Raw genomic sequence first — 21,876 nt, forward strand, 5'->3', positions numbered from 1 at the left:
GGCATTACACTTTCTCCATGAATGTCCCACAGGAATCTGTTTTCGGCCCCTTAATATTCTATTCACCAAATTACTCCGTTCTTTCAAATGCATGCCTTCATTTTTCTTTGATGTGCTGATAGCATGCAACTGCATTCAAATAAACCAGTTTTATATCCATATTTATGAGGTCTGCCTCTATGACATCTATGATAGGTGTATATATAGGTTTGGTAAGGTTTGGTAGTACTGTACATGATTTGTATCCATAATAAATGTCAGTCCTCTCTTTTTTCAGGGCTGATGAATACTCAAACTAGTCCTCTGCTTTACATTTCTATCTCTTCTGTCTCTTTTGGTGCCACTATCTCTCCTCTCCATCTCTCTGAGTCAGTGTCTGCGTACTCACGCTGAGTTGTAGTGGGTGAAGTGTCACACAGGCAGATGAATTGTGGGTATTACTTCCACTCCCTCGCTGTCCTCCTCCATAACTGTGCTCCAGGCTGTGTGAGTAAAGCGGAGCCTTAGTGTAGGAGCGTTGAGTGTGTTTGCGTGACTGTATGTGATGTATTGTACTGTGCTCTGCAGAGCAGGGACTGATGGCTATCCTATGTGACCTCTGTTCTTAACAACAATAGCAGCAGCTACTGCTGTCTTGAAAAATAGAACATTTTCAGGGTTATCCTAATGGAATTTTCTGTCTTCACTTAACAGGTAAATCTAAAGGGCATCTCCAGGCTATATTTCAACCAAAAAAAAATGTTTAATGACAATTTCATTATACAACACCATTCAAAAGTTTGGGTTCGGTAAGTGTGGCAAGCAGGGCGGGGCCGAGAGCCCTGGGAACAGAACGAGGCTGGTACCGCAAGTGATAATGAGCGTCACCTGCATGCCACACCTGACGCAAGTCCCATGGAGGAGAGAGGACCAGGCCTGATCTTAAGTTGTGTTGTATTTTTGTTTGTGCGGCAGTCATCCGTGAGGTGCTGTCGCTTTACCTTCGTTTTATAGTGTTTATTTTTTTTTACATTCAAGGGTATGTTGAACGTTTGCCGGTTCCCGCCTCTTTTTTCCCTGAACTTGAACGTCGTTACAAGATTTAGTAATATGTAATGAAACTCTAGATGGCACAGGCTGATAGGTCCTTAACTCGATCTGCTTGCAATCACATCATTCTCTAAAGGGCACAGCTGATTGGTTCCGGCTGTATCAGTAGCCTATGAGCTTGCTGCTCAACCTTCAATAGCTGGTCAGCATTTGCTAGCAGTTGCAGTGTGCTTTCAGAAACCCTCCACCTTCCCCAGCTCCACCTATTTACATCTGCTACGGGTAATTCATGTACGCTATTTTGTACAGCAGCAGCATGTCTTATTTGCTCACAGCAGTGGCATCAGATATATTCCGGCAAAAAGTAATTATTGCTGTTAAATTTGTAAGAAACTGATTTGGGATTTATCCTGAACCAAGTTGCAATATTTGGAAAATCTGCTTTTTAATGGATGCTGGGGAAATCAGCCTGGGGTTTTAGATAACATGTTTGCTCAGCCTCCTTTAGCATCATTCTGAAGTCAGAGACAAGTGTTTATTTGAGAGCTGATGAACTTTGATAAAGAACAGTGGGACTAAGCCGTGCTCTGTGATGATATCAGCGCCGGAGCATCACATGAAAGCCTTTCAAAGGATTTAAGATGTCTGAGAGTGCCTGAGTAAAGCTGAAAGAGAATGTCAGCAAAGATTACAAATAATTATTAGTACTTACAATGTGTTTGATGGATTATTGAAATGGTAACTCACCAGGTACAGTAATTGGATTTAGTTAAAACTGCAGTCAGCTCCCTTTAATGCATACATTAATAGTGTTTTACATTTATGGTTTTCTTTTTATCTTTAAAGGATTAGTTCACCCAAACATATAAATTCAGTCATCATTTACTGACCTTTAAAATGCGTCACATCAAACTTCACTGGTTCTTGAGAGCTAAAATAGAAGGCAATATTTTTTAGTGAGTAACCATTTTTATTGTAGGCCATTTGACTTCAAAAGACTTGCAATACAATGCTTTAGTTAAATGGGTTACTTTTATGGTGCCTTTTATGTTTACAAATCACAGTGATGAAAAAAACTAAACGATTTAAACTTTCTGCTAAACATCTCCGATTGGGTTCCGTATAGAAGAAACAAAATCATACAGGTTTGGAACAACACGATGGTGAGTAAATAATGACTGAGTTTTATATATTATTATATAAAACTATATTTTACCGCTGGAAAGATGAATGTGTATTTAGTCATTTATGTAGTAGAAATGTGAAATTATTTTAGAAGTTGGTGCCTTCTAGACTGAGAAAAGCCAGAAAATGTATTTTTGGCTCATGTGGATGAAAGATAACAACTCCTAGAATGCACTTGCTTCGCTGCCCTACAAGGCCACTCCCAAGCCACGCCTACTGGTTACAGAGGGCAGTATCGGAAGAAATGATAGGCTACTATTTGACTCGAAACTGAAAAGACGCTGTTTTATTGTGAGATCCCACTCCCTATGGGTGGGTTGAAAACATGCGGAACTACAGTAGCTCCTACTACTGGCTGTAGTCTCTAGCCTCTGGCCAAAAAAGCCTCCGATGACGCAAAATGAAGATTTTTGCGTCATCTGAGGTTTTTTTCTAGACACACAATACAAAAATCTCTCATCTCAGGGGGACATGAGGGAGGGAAGCACAGTCATTCAAAAATACTACCGGGTTTCTACTGATACAAAGCTTAATGCAAATCGGTGAAGTATCCCTTTAAGGATTAAGGAGAGATCCCCTGATTTGATTGTAAAGCGCTTTGGGTGTACAGTAGTACATATGAAAGCGCTATATAAATGCCTAATTCATTCATTTATTCATTCATTCATTAATAATGGACTTTATTTTCATAATGCACGCATGTTGCTGCAGATTTTTCGGTGCTGTATAGCATTGCTTTAGCAAACTAACATTCTTTCTTGCTCTATGAAGGTATGCCATGCCAAATTTTCACGATACAATCAATTCCTGATGTATAAAATCAAAGTATCTGAATATCCTGAAAAATACATAAAATTATAGAAGCAAGATGAATTGAAAACATAATTCACATTAAAGGTTTGGTGACTATGCTAAATGTTAGGAGGATAACTGTGTGTTAAAAAGAGATAAGACACCTCCACAAAACGCTGTTGTACTGTCAACGGAAGCCTTTCATCTACAAGCACACCACATTCACACACTTTTTCAGGAATCTTTTATAAAAAGAAGTCTGTGGGCGAGGTGAGTAAAGCTAAAGACAGGAAGCCGGCTGTGAGAGGTGTTCTTCTCATGAGACGAATGAGTTCAATAAAACTTGCTTTGAATGAATTTGAGCATACATTCCTGCTTATGAGTGTGACTAGTTTTCCTTTCAAGAGACTAAAATTAGCCTAAATCTACACCAACGGAATGAAAAGAACTGCTCAGTAAGAAAAGAAGAACTCACGTATCTTCAGGAAATGATTCATAGATAACTTTCAGCTTTGGCACCTCCTTTATATTTCCAAATTCTGGTGCTGTTAAAAAGGCTCACCATAAGGTTCTGGCGATTCATTGAGTTAAAAGGAATGAAAAACATAATGACCACCAGTTTATAAAAGTGCTACAACCAGGATATAATATTTTTTTTTTAAGTAGAGGCAAGGAAAAGGAGGGCCAAGGATCCAAGTGCAGCGTAGTTTGTTCAAAATACACAAAGATAACCCAAACAGGGAACGGGAACATAATCCAAACAGGGAACAAGAATGCAACAGCTTTACAAAATGTGCAAAGACAACGATTGACCAAGACTGACTAAAGCGGAGCCGGCAGAGCATGAAGCCAGGGTGGAGCCGGCAGAGCGGGGAGCCAGAGTGGAGCCAGCAGAGCACGGGGACACCAGGGCAGAGCTGATGGAGCAGGGAATCAAGGCGAAACTGATAGAACTGGAGACCCCCAAGGCGACTAGACGGAGCAGGGGACCACCAAGGCGGAGCAGACGAAGCCAAAGACCCCACAGCGCAGCAGAAGACCTCCAAGACGGAGCAGACGGAGCTGAAGACCACCATGGTGGAGCAGAAAAACTCCAGGGTGGAGCAGACAAAGCCAAATACCACTGGGATCAGGAGGCAATGGCGCAGCAGAGGCTTGGACGGCCTTCATATCCATTACAGAGTGGGCAGGGACGGCATCCATGGCCGTGACAGAGCGGGCAGATGGCTCAGGATGCGCTGTGGCGGATGCTGCCGCCTCGAGAAAAGTGCGTGTGGCCCAGAATAGAATAGCAGTGACCATTACCGAAACCACCTTGGTGGGTCCAACCCAAGAAACAAAAACAATGTAACAAAAACAATGTAATTCTGTTTTTCTGATGAGAGGCTTTTATTTTGAAAAACATGGATGAAAGCTGTTGAAACTTCTGCCAGACACAGTTTAAGTAGAGTGCAAGAGAAAATGTGTTGTCCTTATTCAGTATCTGCGGTCAGATGAGATGTTGTCAGGCTATATGTCAGTGTATTTTAACGTTATTTTAATGTCTCTCACCCCAGAAACTTCCAGAACTTCCCTGTCCTGTCAGCCGTTGTAATGTGCTCGTAGTTCGCATTCTTCGACTGAATGCGCCAATAATCAGGATCAGTGTCCATATGTTTTTAACTGTTCATGTTAGTATTGTGTATTTACCATGATAAGTGTTGTTTCCATAACCCTTAAATTCCAGTTTATTTTCACTTTGTGTTATTTTGTATATTTTTAAATGAATGTGGTAGCTCATACCAATTATTATTAAAGTCTGCGTGAACCGGAAGTTGCAAATGACTTTTCTCCAATGTTGTGACATATTTCCCAGTGAAAAGGAATATTGAACAGAGGGCAGGGTTTTACTCTAGCGCTCCCCCTCTCCATCTCTGCTCATAGCAGACTAACGGTTTGAGGGGAGTGGCTAAGCGTTCCCCAACCCAAGCCGTCAAACCTACATCATCAGAGAAGGAACGCCATTCCAGACCGGAAGTAACTTTTCAGACTTTGATTAAAGATTACGACGGCAAACAATTTTTTTTTCTGTGTATTAACTTGCACGGATTAATTTTTCACCACAAGACTAGTAATATGCGCTAACAAAGTAAATAGGGTCAATTTTGATTTCAGTTGGACTTTAACAAAAACAAGTTTGAGACTGCTATTTAATAGCCTTTCCTTATACTGTTTATTCTTCAACATTAGTCATATTCTTGCAATTGATGTGTATGTTAAGTAAAGTGAGACAGTACTTTTATTTAGATTAAAAAAACTAATAAAAAATTTAATTTACTAAAACTTAAACTAAAATGTATATATAAAAATAAAAGCTAATTCAAAATATTAATAATATAATACTTAATAAATAATAATAATAATTAAAAAAAAAAACACACATACAATGGAACTGCATGGAAAAGAAAGACAAGCACTCTTCAAAATATCTCATTTTTGTGTTCTACAGAAGAAAGAAAGCCATGAGGGTGAGTAAATAAGATAAATTTCATTTTGGGTGACTCATGCTTTAAATGGATGGCACATTTTCTCAATTTTCTGTCAAATATTTTAGAGTTAGATACAGTATAGAAGAAATGAAAGTAAACAGAATGAAATGGTTTAGCACAGACTGATACACATCAGTCTAAATCCTTTCAATATGATAAAAAACAGAATTTGAACACGAGAAAAAGGTTCCTGTGTTATGTTGAAATGTTTTAAATGTGAGAAAAATGAAGGACTGAGGAAGCAATCTCATTGTAATGAATCAGCATGAGGTCTGCCGCATGTTTATGGTGAGGCATTATCAGCGATACACTCGGGTGACTCTCTCACTCATAAATGAAATACATTATTTCCATTGCAGACTGGCATACATATTACTAATTAGGAGGCCCATCTGAAATAAGCAGAGATGAGAAGAAAGAGCAGGAGAACTGCTGTGGTGGAAAGCGACAAGGCTGAAGACAGTCTGGTGAACCCGACTCTGAATATTAATACTGCATGTGATGGACCTCAATGAACACAAACTGCATCCATCCATCATGTCAAAAACATGGTTCTTCCCATCATACCCTTAGTTCCAAAGCTGAGTTTGAGCAAGACATACAGGATATACTTTGTATCAAACAAGAAAATGTGTGTAATTTAATTTACATAATACATACTAAGTTCTGTCATGAAACTCTAGATTGTGCAGACTGATTTTGTTAGCGATCACATTGTTATCTACATAGCGCAGCTGACTGGTTGCTAGTGTATCAGCAGCCAATGAGCTTGCTGCTCAACATTCAAATATGTGGCATTGTTTGCTGATAGCAGTCTGCAGCGTGCTTTCAGAAACCCTCCTCCTTCTCCAGTTCCACCTGTATAGATCTTCTACAGGGGTTATTTCATGGATCCTATATGTGCAGCAGCAGCATGTCTTACTTGCTCACAGCAATGTCTGTGAATGTATTGGCAGTATTCCGCCAAGACCAAATACATTAACATCGCCATATCCATTACCATGCCAATCTCTCAGAGAGTTGTCATGACAGAAATACACTACTATTCAAAAGTTTGGGGTCAAGATTGGTGGAAAGAAATTAATTGTATTCAGCAAAGTGACAGTAAAAACCTTCACAATGTTACAAGAGTTTTCGATTTAGAATGCTGTTCTTTTGACGACTTTTCATCAAAGAATCTGGAAAAAAAAATACACAGAAATATTGAGCAGCATAATAATATGAAATGTTTCTTGATGAGTACAATTATTTCTGAAGGATCATGCAACACGAGTACTAGAGTAATGGCTGCTGAAAATTCAGCTTTGCCGTCACAGGAATTAATTACATTTTAAAATATATAAAAATAGAAAATGACTGTTTTTACTGTATTTTTCAACAAATGAGTCATCAAATAAGACTTCTTTCAAAAACATAAAAAAATCTTACTGACCCCAAACTTTTGAACAGTAGTGTATACCATACTGCAGTGTGAGTACTACGAAGGTCAATGAAACCTGGAGAAAATTGTCTGTTGGTATTCCTATTCATCTCAACAGCAGCAGGTCAGTGGTGTAGTTACAGGGTTAACAGTGCCATGCTAACCAGCTATACCTCAACCCTGTGAGGATTTAGGATATTTATTACACAACACATAGCAATTCAAATATTTTACATACTTTGAAAGATCACAATACACAGCAAAACAGTTGACCTCATTGGAATAATCATGATAATTTGGTTCTAACTTAGCAGTTCACAGCAAAAATATTGTTGCATGTCTTAAAATACTAACTAAAAAGGAAGATGATGGGATTGTTTTTATGCTGAAGGGGTGATCACTAGAAATGCATTATGATTAATGATATAAAAACCTAAAATTGAAATGCAGTAATACATGTCCAGTTAAAACTAGAAGAACATCTTAAACCACTAGAAAAAACTACCAAATCTTACTCCAACTAGAATAATTTATAAAATAATGAAAATACATATAAATATACTCAGTATGTGCGCAAGGTTGACACTCGTGTTGAATCAACTGTTGAATTTAGATTGTCAACAGTGGAAAAGTCATTCATTGTTGACCAGAGGTCAACTGGTCTCCGACATTTGTCATTGTTCAGAGCAGTCCAAGAGGAAATGTCATTTGTCAGATCCTGAAAGGGTCTTTCAACCCCTTGTCCTTTAACGGCCCAGTCAGTCAGGTAGCATTGCATGTTCCCAAGCAACCTTGGTATTTTCTTTGAAACTGAAATGTTACACAAGAGCCCTGTACAAATATTCAAATCAATTACACATTATATTCCTCTTTCTATTTAAAAAGGTACACCAAGTAATTACATGGCTATGTTTGGAATAGCATGCTACCATACTACTCTTACTACTTCTGTACTATGCATGCAGTATGTATCTTTTACTCATTTTCTGTATGCTTGGAAAAGCCAGATGACCATTACAATTTCTAAAATGTGTAGTACAGCACTTTAAAAAAACTCTATTTCCCATAATACAATAGTTTTTTCAGTGTCACAAATCAAGATTTTTTATTATTATTATTATTAGTTATTGTTTTAATAATTATTTGACCAAACTGTCAACTGATATTAACATTAAACTGAAATAAAAATGTAAGCAAATATTTAATTTCCAATAACAGGATGTCATTCACTAACCTGGTTCTACCAGACTCTCGTTCATTTCATTTGTACAGAGAGTCTGGCCTCTCTCCATTGACAAGCGATAACTTCCTTGTAGGCGGGTACTCTGTTGAAGTTTAAAACTATTGGATCTGCCCAGAGTCACTCTGGATCTGCCATAACCAATCGCTAACCTTTGGTCGTGACGTAACCCTACAACTCAAACTCGCGCACGACCTAAACGTCATCGTTCTCAGCCACTCCCTCTGTTGGTTGGACTGCCAAAAAATTATCGGAGAAAACCAAAGAATACACCACAATCCCAGACGTAGTACTGAAGGGAAATAAAATTGAGCGGAATCACGCAGGAGGGCGGAGCCAGGCTAGTAATTCACTGAATTTAAACAAAGAAATACACTACCGTTTAAAAGTTTAGGGTTGCTAAGATTTTTGTTGATGTTTTTTTTTTTTTACAGAAGTCTCTTATGCTCACCAAGACTGCATTTACATGATCAAAAATTCAGTAAAACCTGTGAAATACTATTACAATTTAAAATAACAGTTCCTTAAGAAATCCTTCTAATATGCTGATTTGGTGCTCAATAAACATTTCTTATTAGGCCTAAAAAAAAAAAAAGTTTGGTTCCGGTTGGTTGTCAGTTGAGGTCATGGGTCGGTAGGGATTTTTTTTAATTTTATTTATTTATTTATTTTCCTCCAGTGGCAGTTTTACACACACACACACACACACGCGCGCTGATTTTAAATGAGTGTACCGGTACTTTTTTCTACTAAAAACCAGACATCTCAAGCAATGTTTCATCTAATATCTTTAATAGTATTAACCTCAATACAAATCTTCTCAGAAAATCTTCAAAATAAAATGTAACAATTCAAACCGTTGAACTTAAGGAAACTTATGGCAGCCATTGACTCTGCTCACTAAATACCTGAACTGAAATAAGGACGTCACACCACTGACAACCGAACCAAGCTGGTGAGTTGGTGTCGACACCACATCGCTTGCTAGGTCTGTCCATTTCTCAGCTCTGTCGACTTTGCCGGCAGCTGATACGAATCTACAAGAGCATTTTTTGACTTCTTGAAGCACGGTTTCAAATGTTTTTAAACCCAATTTTACAATTTTGGTTGACATGCTAGTGTTGCATGGGCAAATAATTATCACGTTACACATGTCCATCATTGCAAAAGAAAGAATAATATGTTGATATGGACTAGGCTAAAGTTACGCTACTGTATTTGATATTACTAATTTACGCGGGCGAATCAAACTTTTACGACAGTGATTCTGTATTCCCGTTTAAAGTCTGTTGTTGCCATAGACACGCAAAACGCACACACACACACACAAAAAGCCTTCGCGGGAGTTTGACAGGCGATCTCATGGTAGATTAACATGGAGGATTTGAACTTGAAAAACGGAGTGTACAGACATCTTTTTGTAGTCAAACAACATTCTTTGTTATGTTCATTTATGTGGTTTATTTGATTTTGATGCTATAAATTAACTAGAAGCAAGAGACGATCAGTTACTGTAGTTTTAACTGATGATCTAACTTACAGCGATCTGTTCGACACATTCAAGAGCCACAAAACGGTATTTATTGTTTACATTTCTTTAAAAAATGACCACATTTGAAAGGTGAAATAACCAAATGAGACTTTGTTTCATATTAAAAGTAAGCTGGTAATGTTAACTATGTCCTGTCTGTCAGCATGTTGTCAGTGCCCTCTCTGTTCCGCGATATGTTGTTGACTCCCCCCCCCCCGTGTTTCTCTTAATGTTACGATTTCCAAACCTTAAGTTATAGCTCACTTTAGGAATTGACAGTTAAAGGGTTTTGATGCAATACTTAATGGTTTTTAACGGATTACTTAAGTGTAAAACAGCATTTAAAGGAAACTGTAATTTAATTAACGATGTGTGAAAGACCGTTCTTCCCCAGTCTCATAAAATAAATTTGGGTCGCACATAAATTGACAGGGTCGGTCGGAAACCGGAACCAAACAAATTTTTTTTTAGGCCTTATCAGTGTTGAAAGTATTATTATGCTGCTCAGCACTTTTTTGGAAACTTTTTTGGAAACTTTTTTTCAAGGATTCTTTGATGAATAGAAAGTCCAAAAGAACAGCATTATTTTGAAATATATCTATATAAATCTTTTGTAACTGTAAAAGTCACTTTTTGATCATTTTAATGCTTCAAATGCTGAAAAAAATAATAATATCATTCTTAAATAAAAAAATAAATAAATACTGACCCCCAAACTTTTGCACAGCAGTGTAAATCAGGGAAAACAGACAGCAATGTAGCATACAAAAGTAATACATAATGTAAGTGTTATACCTTAGCTTGCTTGCATCCATGAAGTCTATGAGAAAATTACTTAGTGTACCTTTAACTCTCTGGCATACTGACTGTAGAGTAATGGTTTTCAGATCGAATGACGCAACATTAAGACTCTAAAGAAATGTTTTAAATGTCATTCATTCTTTTTTTTATAATAATAATAATAATAATAATAATAATAAATGTCTAGATTTGATCATCTGCGCTAAGCATGCGTTTAAATGATTTGTTGTTTCATCTAACAGTCTTTACTGTATGTGTCGAGGTGCCCGTGCTCTCGCCCGCTGCTCCGCCCCAGGTGTGTACCGCCATTTAGGTGCCATTCCCTTCAGTTTCTTCCTCTTCCTGTCGGATACGCACCACACCTTCTCACAGTACTGCTCCACCTGCTGGAAGTTGCTGTAGCCGATCAGCTGCATGAAATCCTTGTACCAGTGCTTTGAGGAGGCAGAGGGTAGGCTGGGAAAAGGGCAGGGCGGAGGTTTGTGCAGAGAATCGCCTTCCTCCTCCTCCTCTCCTTTATGCAATAGACCCTCAACTTTGCTCTCATCCAGCACCTCCAAAGTGACACGAACCACCGTCTGGACGAAGCCGTGCTCCGTGGACTGGCACACATAGATTCCTGCGTCTCCCTTCGCTATTTTAAGGAGCAACAAGCCATGGGGGGTGTGAATCACACGATCATCACCTTTCACCTGAGAAAAGGATGGAGAAAGACACTAGTATAAAGGACACTATCATATTTAGTGATAGTGAAATAAAAGTAAAAGTAAAAGTAAGTTGATGTGCAGTTGCTAGGGTGTTCTGGCTGGTTGCTAGGATGTTTTGGATGGGCCGACATCCAAATCTTGGATAAAGCTGTGATGCTTTTATGCTTTTTCAAACATTACATTTCAAGCAGAGTGTAATATAGCGAATTGTGAACGTAAAACCTCAGCAAAGTTTTAAAGATCAAAGTGCACGACAAATATATTTATTGTCTCTTAAAAGAAAGAATCGATTCTGGACTGCTGAAAAGAGTCATCAGCAAATTCAGCCTCACTTTCTGCACAAACCTTTGTTACAATGTAATAAATTGGCACAATGCCATATGGTCTTCATTGGCTGCCAGTGAACAATGCCTATTTGACCCACACTCAAACACTGTAGTTGTAGCTGAGGCCTGCCTGGTTAAGTTTGGTTTGTGTTGTCGACATGTTGAGAAGATGGATGTTCAAAATGTTCAAAAGGATGAGGACTCGCGCTGGAATTGATAAAAACCGATGCCATTGTTGCTGTTTGTATCACTGTGTATCAAGCGCTGACGAAGCCTGCAGAGCTGAAATCCAGATTTATTCAGATAATAGGAGTTTTGTTTCTGACACGCACTGTAAGCGGCAGACCAACGAACTGGGCCGTCTGACCAATCAGAGCAGAGTAGGTTGGCGGAAAAGAGGGTTTTAGAGACTGAATCTTCGAATTAACCGTTTTCAGACTCTTCAAGTTCAGAAATGAGGTTATGTGCAATGTATATTATGAGAAAAATAGTGTTTTTGACCTTGAATTCATGTAACCCTAGTGCGGGAGATCGCCAAAACAAAATTAGGAACCATTAAATATAGCATAATAGAGGCACTTTATTGCAAGACTAGCCTATATGATTTTTTCCCCCTGATTTATCATTTGCCCAGCAGAAATCATAAGTTTGGTTTGAAGAGTAGCAATACACTTCTCATCAACCCAAATGATTTGAGGTATAATTATTAACAAAATATAACACTTTCAGTTGTCTGTTCTAATGCGGGAGAGCAATAGTAATAGTGATGCTCACTTTAGCTAATACTACTAATACATGTGCCATTATTGAAAGTCTAATTTACCTTGTTTCTGCAGAGAGATGTCTAAGCAGAGAGATGGTCGGTGACATAGCCAATGTCATTATTCTTTTCCATTTAAGATGAATCACTGGAGGCTATATTACCCAGCCTCCCTGTGGTCAGAATGGTACAATGAAGCTTTAATCTATATTTAACAGCCATCTCTCACCAGGGGTTCAGACCATTCCTTGTGATGAAATAATTTCTGAGCCTGACCATATGAGCTCTACCTCAATATCATCCAAGTAAACTCGGCATGTTTAAATGTAGGCTGCATGTGTGAAGAAAAATCTGAATTATTGCATTCAGAAGTTGTTTACTTAGACAAACTTTGGTGACAGATGTGTATGCTAATATTTGTTTGTAATTTGAATAAATAAATCATTTAGATTTATTTATAATATGAAATAAATGATCTTTTAGGGGTAAGGATTGTGATAGTATTATGTCATGTTAATATAATATATTGGGTTTTATTTAAGAATAATACAAGTCTATAGGATGTCCTCTTGTAGATGTGTGTTTGTACCTCCTCCATGTCCACGCCATGTTGAATGTACCACATTACAGACGCCTGCAGTGATCGTGGTCTGCATTCCAGTAGGGTACTGTTGTTCTCCACACCGTATACCAGCTTTTCTGAGATGCTTTGTTCTTCTGTAACACACACACCCACATACTGAACAGCCTATTCCAATAAATTCATTATACAGTATGAAGATCTTTTCACCACATGTCTATTCAACATCTTTCAACTCAAATTCTTGATATTTCTCTGTAAACAATGGAAGCCTGTTTCTGTCACAGAATAATACAAAAAGAAGGTAATTGTGTAAAAAGAAAGTAAAAGCACCATCTGTGCATTAAGAGTCAGAGACTCTCATCAACTGTACTGTGACCTCTTCAACTTCCACAGATCTCATCCGCCTCATTTTTCGTTATAAGACTCTAATACCCTCCATTGATCAGGCTATGGCCAGAACATACCACTAAGCTGAAGCCCATTGCACTGCTGAACCGCGTTGCCATGGCGGACGTCTTGACGTCTGAAGCGCCTAAAGAATGAAAGAGAAAAATGAGACATTGACATAACCCAGACATAGCCTGTCTGTCTGCCTGCAATTGTCATAATATCATCCTACCGCCCAAGGTTTGTAACAGCACAGAGAGGTGACAGAAATTCAATCACACTCGCTCCGGTTTTTGTCTGGAACTCTGTGAGTAATGACTCTGACAGGCATTTGGTGCTGATTGTGTGCGACTTGTCTGGCTTTGCATACAAAGTGAGCGTGTGATGGGTATTAATATGGGCGATAGGTGTTAGCATCAATCGCTAACAAGCTCAAACTGATGACCAAACTGAGACAGCTGACAGGCTTTTGAATCAGGATTAAGCAAACCCTCCCACTCACCCTTTGCTCCGATATGCTCGACACACAAGCGCGCACACACGCTTCCCTGCGGCTGAGTGAAACATCAAAAGAGCTCTCACAAAAATACACACTCTGTGAGTTCACTAATGGAAACACTGGGCTGGAACCAGAAATTAGATTTTGGTGTAGGCCTACATACATACACATTCTCACACACTAATACTGTAGAACTTAATCAAGAAATGCATTAATATCCAAATTTTGCAATGCAAAGTTCATGGAAATAAAACACAATCTCTTTTCTAAATGTCAAGGCATCTCATGTCTTTAACCTTATTATAAAAGCAATCTACAGTCTCCATACTTACAGTGTGCACTATCAGTCCGAGGCTGATATTTACAGAGCACTTTTATATATATCCCCCAAATATCAGCCCTGCCAAATGTGTCAGAGTTATTTGAGCGTGTTTAAGGCTAAGAGATTAAATGTTAAGAAGCACAAGATGTAATGACTCCTGATACAAGAGGTTTAAAGGAAAAGACTGTCACCCTTAAAAAAACATTAATGTCTACATACACCTAAACAATTCAGAACACATTATTAATTTATGCAATTACTGTATAAAATAACATGTAAATATTATCATAAATATTAGGAAGCAAATAAATTAGCTCATGGGGAAATTAAATAATAATAATAATTTGAATTCAATGGCACCAAAAAGTATTTGAACACTTACATCCACACTTAAACATGTTTGAATGTCATGTAATTCAATGACAAAATATCCAACCAAGCAGTAATTATTTTAAAGGTGAAAACACTTTTAAAAAAACATAACAAAATATTAGTTTCAGATAAAAATTAAAAGATATACTGTTAAAAATGAGGTACTGCATTTGAACATTTTTCATTCATTTTGCACAGCCAGAAAATGTCTATAGTTAATGTGATGTACAATTGGGTGAATTTGAGGAGAACTGGCTCCATATATCCACTAACAATGAATTTTAAACCGGTTGGTTAAAAGTCATTGCTAAAAATGTCTCAGAAAAGTGAATTTATTGAGAGATTTAAGCGTGACTTATTCCATTACATTTGCATAGGCTTATAGTTAATTCCACCATGAACAACATTAGGTTCAATCATTAAAACTCATTAAAACTTTTCAAAAAAATATATATTAATGTCTGAATGTCATTGTATTACTAACAAAATTTCAAAACAAGCAGCATTTTTTTTTTAAGAAAAATGGCACAAACACTTTTCAAGAAACGTTTCACAAAATAGTTATGTTAGGTTTCCAATAATAAAAGATATACTGTTCAAAATGGGGTATTTGGACACTTTCTGGCTGTGCATAGTTAATATGATGGACAACTGGGTGAACTTGAGAACTAGCACCATATATCCATTAACAATGACTTTTGAGACCAGTTGGTTAAGTCACTGCAAATAATGGCTCAGAAAAGTGAATTTAGTTCTGAGAAAAGTTCTAGTATCATTTTTGGTCTCAGATTTTTAATATCTATCAGTTTTGAGGGCAACATAAATATATACATACTTTTTGGGTCCATATGTGCCTGCTTGGTTTATTTCACATCCTACCTACATCCTTTCACACCCTATTCATCTTAGGGAGTTTTTCCTTGCCTCAGGCTGTTCACCTTGGGGTATTAAGCCTTTATTTTCTGTAGAGCAGCTTTGGAACAATACGTACTGTGAAAAATGTTATACTAACAAATCTGACTTGACTAAATATAAGCTATGCAATTTTCTATACATCTGACTGAAATGGTACCTTTTGGTATACAGGCCAGCGGGGTAGTAGCGGGAACATGTGAACCCGTCCCAGGCACAGTAGGGGTCTCTGGCCAGACAGCAGTCTGCGCAGGCGGATCCGTAAAGCCCACACTGGTGCACACGAATCTGTGTTACACCCAGCTCAGAGCCCACGTACAGCTGTTGCTATGGAGATACAAACACACTGCTGTCAACAGCTTTGTTACGTGTGATGAAAGCCATTATGTCCAAATCACCACATTAGCATAATGATGAAGATCAAATCATTCTACTGAAGTGGGCATCATTTGTGTGTATTCTAAATAATTTAATACATTACAGTAACAATAACAAACACCAAAAGAAGCTTATATTTGATCGTAATGATTGTCAGCATTATAATTAACTACAAAGCATCTGTTTTGTTATGAATGTTGAATTTGCTACAGGTATCAAGACTGTATGGTGATCAGTCATGCATGAAAAGTTTACTCAATACCACCATCTCCAGGTGGAAAACTACATTGTCTGTGAGTCTTACCCTTTTGGTAGAGACAAGGATCTCTGTAATAGGAACAGGGACCTAGAACGAGAAAAAGCCTTAAGTGTGAAGATTGTTTCTAAGAGAAATGAAATGGTTTTAATATAAAGATAAAAATGACTTTTGATGACCTTGAAAACCTGCAATTCCTCCAGAAGAACCTCTTCAACTGTGCCGGCTTCTTTGTTGTAGATTGTGATCATTTTTAATACCACAGATTTATCTGAGTTCAAGAGAGAAAGAGAACTTGAATTATTTACTGAAAAATACATTTTATGTAATATTGGTTATATTATTGCTCTATAATAAGCCCTGGATATGTTTATCAGAGACATTTTTGTAATGTTTTTAGTCTCTTATGCTCATCAAGGCTGCATTTCTTTTATCAAAAACACAGTAAAAGTAATATTGTAAACTATTACTATTTCAAACAACTGTTTTCTATTGAAATATTCATTTAAAATGTAATTTATTTCTGTGATGGCAAAGCTGAATTTTCAGCATCATTACTCCAGTCTTCAGTGTCACATGATCCTTCAGAAATCATTCTAATATGCTGATTTGCTGCTCAAGAAACATTTTTGATGATTATCAATGTTGAAAAAAGTTCTAGCAATACATAACTATGGAAGCTTGTTTCCGCCACAGAATAAAACATTTTAAAAGATAATTGCGACTTTTTATCTCACAATTGCGAGTTTACATCTCGCAATTCTGACTTTATTTCTCAGAATTGCAAGATATAAAGTCAGAATTGCGTGAAATAAAGTCGACTTTATTTCATGCAATTGCGACTTTATATCTCGTAATTCTGACTTTATATCTCAGAATTGCAAGATATAAAGTCAGAATTGCGTGAAATAAAGTCGCAATTGCGTGTTATAAAGTCAGAATTGCGAGATATAAAGTCAGAATTGCGAGATGTAAACTCGCAATTGTGAGATAAAAAGTCGCAATTATCTTTTTTTTCACACGCAATTGCGACTTTATATCATGCAATTCGCAATTGCGACTTTATTTCACGCAATTGCGACTTTATATCTCGTAATTCTGACTTTATATCTCATAATTCTGACTTTATATCTCGCAATTCTGACTTTATAACTCGCAATTGCGACTTTATATCACGCAATTCTGACTTTATAACATAATTGCGAGTTTATATCTCGCAATTCTGACATCTTTTCTCAGAATTGTGAGATATAAACTCACAATTGTGAGATATAACGTCCAATTCTAAGGGGGAAAAAAATACTTTTTTTTCTTTTTTTACCTCAGAATAGTTTATATCTCACAATTCTGACTTTATAACACGCAATTGCGACTTTATATCATGCAATTCTGACTTTATATCTCGCAATTGCGTGTTATAAAGTCAGAATTGCGTGATATAAAGTCGCAATTGCGAGAAAAAAGTCAGAATTCTGACTTTATAAGACGCAACTGCGACTTTTATTTCACGCAATTCTGACTTTATATCTCGCAATTCTGACTTTATCACACGCAATTACGACTTTATTTCACGCAATTTTGACTTTATATCTCGCAATTCTGAGAAATAAAGTCAGAATTGCGAGATGTAAACTCGCAATTGTGAGATAAAAAGTCGCAATTATCTTTTAAAATGTTTTATTCTGTGGCGGAAATAAGCTTCCATACATAACATATAGTTGGCCTTAAGTTCACAAAACACCAATTTTGATTTCTGGGGGTTTGTAGACTAGAGATCAAGGTAAGTAAAGGTATACTGTGATGTTCCTCTAAAAAGCAAGCAAATATTTAGTATGACACAAGCAACAGTCATTGCATAAAGTCTATATGATAGTGCAGGTCTAGGAGTACAATATAAAATAGGTACTAAAATTGAGTACCAGTCCCAATGAAGAGAACATTGTAGTGTCCATCCTCAGCTTCCACCCGGTCCACCGCCAGCTGTGTGAGTTTACGTCCTCCTTCGGTGTCCAGCAGAATGGGCCGCCTGTGAACGGGCTGCACTGCCTGGAACATGAGGGGATGGGAACGTGCAAAACGAAGAACCTCGTCCGGGTATGCCTTAGAACTGGAAAACTGGCCTCCATTTATCTTACTGGCACACTGCGAGACACAAAAAGGCTGTGAATATGAATATGCTCATAAACAAAGTTTGCCAAGTCACGAACGCCATTTGGGTCTTTCATTTTGTTTCTCCTGATTTGAGAATAGCTGCCCTGCTTCTCACAGCTATAACCTTTTAGAACAAGAGACTAATCAGAAACCCAGCAGTGCATGACTCAAACCACTAAATTGCCTTTTAAAAGGTCAGCTGTCTGAGACATACTTTTTTCCCCATATGCTTTTTCCAAATATACCTGTGCATGGAAAGAAATGAGACTAATTTTGAGATGTGAACAACGGAAAAACCCTGATCCTTCAATATGAGACAAGACATAACACACCAGAGAAAATGCCTGTGAATTACAGGCCATTACTAACTATTGGAAACCAATCTGACTCTTTTATCTTGCTAGAGATAAATAGCCAGAGAAGGACATTAATCAGCACGTATCAGATATAATTATAATTCAGACCACGGCAATGCTGCAAGTACTCGGTTTCAGGCATTAACGTTAAAGAATTGGCATGACACGCTTGAGGAGAACAGTGATGTGCACAGTCATGCCGAAAATAGACTTATCTGCCATGAGAGATTCTGTGTGTCTGAAGAAATAAGATCCAAAATTCAACATTCACTGCCAAACGGCAGCACGTGTCAGAGGTGTAAACGCAACACATCGTGACATTTTGTACATGGGGATTTCTGATATAACAAAAAGATTATGACACAAAGTGACTGATGGACCCAATATACAAGCTAATAAAACTCACTGATCCAGGTCGCGGGTAGGGGACACTGCCATCGTACACCTTCCAGTGGTGGTCAGACCGTTCCCGGTGTGCAAAAGGCCCATTAAACACTGCACGGATGTCTTCCATGTTATACATGCACACTGCGTATCCTTTAAACACAGCACTGAGGGAAAAAACAGATGCAGATGAGTGTCCAGACTGCTGTTCATTCAAATAAACAGAACATAAGAATGATACATGTGACCTCACCCACCTGGTGGTGCTGAAAAGACCAAAGATCTCTGGATTTTTCTCATCTCTCTTCCGCAGCACAAACACATCCTCTAAAACAACACATAAAAATGCACATAAAGTAAAAATAATTGAATCTTTGATGACTGAATAAGTGCAATTCACATTTATTCCACAAGGTGGCAATGTCTGATACACAATGGTGAAGTCATAGTTACCGCAGGCAGAAAACAAAAGAATAGGAATTATCATCAGCAAAACTGACTCAGTGATTTACTGCAGAACAAGTACTGAATGCAGTCAGACATTAGTGTCACTGTCACTTGATTGTGGATCTGGTGAAGAAGCTGTCAGCGATCAAAATATTGATTTTGAAGAGGTTGAAAATTATAGTTTGGAAAATATTTTTGAGGTCACGAATATGAGCCAGATGCTGAATGTACTGGGAAATGAGCTCTGATGATGACAGTGATGATGGTATAAACATCTGCTCAAACTAAACCCTTCCAAGCTCCAAAAGGTAACAAAATATGCTTTATTTTATTCTTCTGTAATTGTTACTCTGATATCAGGAGAGTTTTATATTATCGCGACAGGTAGAGATCCATCTGTGTTAGTTATAGATCCGGGTCACTAAAGACCGGAATATGCAATAATGATTGGCGAAACAATCATGTATTTAAGGGTTCATATATTTCAATCATTTAAAAACACATTCATAGTTCACGGTTCTCTGATGTTTTATAAGCATTGAACAACCTCAATTATAATATAGGCTAAAACAATAAATAATCCAACAATACAAATAAAAGGCACGGTGGGGATGAAAAAAAAGATGATTAGAGAATTTACACTTATGTATGTGGAGCTAAAACTAATTGAAGATTAATACTATAAACCTGCTTTCCTGTTTCTTTACACTTATTATCAAACCCAATCAGCACATCTTTCATTATTAAATAATAAACATAAGGGAAACTTGGACTTTACAACTCTGATGATCTTTGGAACAGATTAGTGATTAATAGGATGTCAGTGAAGAAACAAATGAGCTATAATCTGAAAGTCAAAGCGATCATCAGCGAGATCCTTCTTAAGATTATAATGTTGGGTGATGGTTAAGCAACACAGCTGGTGAAACAGATTTGAATTTTCACAGCTGGCTTATACTCAATGTGATAAATACTGTGAAGACATGGAGATCTATTGCAAATTCATCCGGGTGGACAGATGGATACTTGATGAAATCTCTAGCAAAAGAAAAAATGTGAAAACGCAAAAAACTGATTTATCAGCAGTTTTGCTCTAAGGCATCTGATGAATAGAATCACTGAGCTGGAAGAAACAGCTCATCACTGAAGCTAAAACTGCAGTTCTTTTTTTTAATCTCTTCTTTCAGTGCTATTGTGCCTATTTTGTTCAAGCGGCACATCTTGATGTATCAGGAGTCGATGCTTTACAGATAGGCTACTGCTCAGAGCATGACATTGACTTCCTCTGTATATTACCAAGACAAGAGCTAAATAAAAAGTTGCATTGTATCTTTACTATATGGTATTCAAGATGAGGTATTGTGTCCAAAATAAGTCAAAGTTAACTAGATGACATACTGTATCCGGTTGATTTTATGTATATAGTATATATGCAAGCATTATGGGCATTACAAACTATTTATTGTACTACAGAATAAGACAGGTTTGAGAAATTCTCCTTTTTCAGCTGTATAAATACACTAAGGAATGCAAAGACAAAGTTGTTAAATGCATTAGATATATATTCAAATGCTTACATCAAAAACACAATTTTAGTGTGTCCTAGCATTGGCATACCAGTGTAATATTTTCTTTGCATCATACACAATCTACAAAGTTTTCATGTGGAGTGAAAGTGAACAAAATAGGTATCATCCCATATCAGGCATATGTTTAGAATTACTGGCCAAAATTCCATGATGAGGTACAAGGTGAATTACATCCATGTTTTAAGACAGGCATGAAAAAGACCACCAGAGAGGAAGACAGAAAGTATAACGTCCCCTACCGAGCTCATCAAAGTGTGTGTCAATGCCGTTGGGTCCAGCCACTGAGCAGATCAAACGAGTCTTCAGGAAAGAGCTCCATCTGTTTACCAGCATTCTCTGACCACCCTGGTCATTCTGATGATAAAAAAGACACTTTATTTCACCTGACCTGTGGGTGGTGCTATCTTGCAGCACAACATTTTGACAAAGACTAAAGTAAATGGTCAATGCTGGGTTGGATAGCTTCAGAAATGTATGCCGCCGGTAAAATATTGCCCCATTATAGTAGTAAAAAGCATCTTTCTCCACTGACGGCCATTCAAAAAAGTCTTTTTACTAAAATATTTGCAAGCAATTTATTATGTAATAATGCTTTGCCAGACAAAGCTGCTTCTATTTTCCCTGTTGTATTTGATGTCATGAGTAAAGGGAGAATGGCCAGGGGCTATTGAGAATGATAAAAAGAAAGCTTTGTGTAACTATTATAGGTTACAATTGTGAATGCTGAACAAGCTTGATTGAAAGAGATAAGCATTTTTTGGCATCCACGTGCCGTACCGCACAGACTCTGCCCACTCTGGTGTAGACGGCTTTGTTTCCACCCTCCATGTTGGCCACTCGTTCCGTGAAGAAGTAGTAGACCTTATCGTCAGCAGGATCATCATTGTCAGGGATCACTGCTGAACCCACAAACTTTGGCTC

At 37.5% G+C, this 21,876-nt stretch overlaps 1 protein-coding gene across 2 annotated transcripts in view; it reads right to left on the reverse strand.

Moving 5' to 3' along the window:
• Window positions 1–6,953: 6,953 nt before the first annotated feature.
• sema3e (sema domain, immunoglobulin domain (Ig), short basic domain, secreted, (semaphorin) 3E) overlaps window positions 6,954–21,876 on the reverse strand; it is a 45,385-nt gene continuing 30,462 nt past the window's right edge. For both annotated transcript variants that reach the window (XM_081372574.1, XM_081372573.1), the window contains exons 7-17: window positions 21,733–21,875; window positions 21,195–21,309; window positions 19,177–19,246; window positions 18,942–19,086; window positions 17,948–18,170; window positions 16,208–16,299; window positions 16,077–16,118; window positions 15,555–15,721; window positions 13,367–13,434; window positions 12,909–13,036; window positions 6,954–11,218 (exon numbers count right to left, since the gene is read on the reverse strand). In XM_081372574.1, coding sequence (XP_081228700.1) covers window positions 10,772–11,218; window positions 12,909–13,036; window positions 13,367–13,434; window positions 15,555–15,721; window positions 16,077–16,118; window positions 16,208–16,299; window positions 17,948–18,170; window positions 18,942–19,086; window positions 19,177–19,246; window positions 21,195–21,309; window positions 21,733–21,875 — 1,640 coding nt within the window. In that variant the 3' untranslated portion in view covers window positions 6,954–10,771. The remainder of the gene's footprint in view (window positions 11,219–12,908; window positions 13,037–13,366; window positions 13,435–15,554; window positions 15,722–16,076; window positions 16,119–16,207; window positions 16,300–17,947; window positions 18,171–18,941; window positions 19,087–19,176; window positions 19,247–21,194; window positions 21,310–21,732; window position 21,876) is intronic.

Source organism: Scardinius erythrophthalmus (assembly GCF_964197995.2).
Source record: "Scardinius erythrophthalmus genome assembly, chromosome: 8".
Classification (NCBI taxonomy): Eukaryota; Metazoa; Chordata; class Actinopteri; order Cypriniformes; family Leuciscidae; genus Scardinius; species Scardinius erythrophthalmus.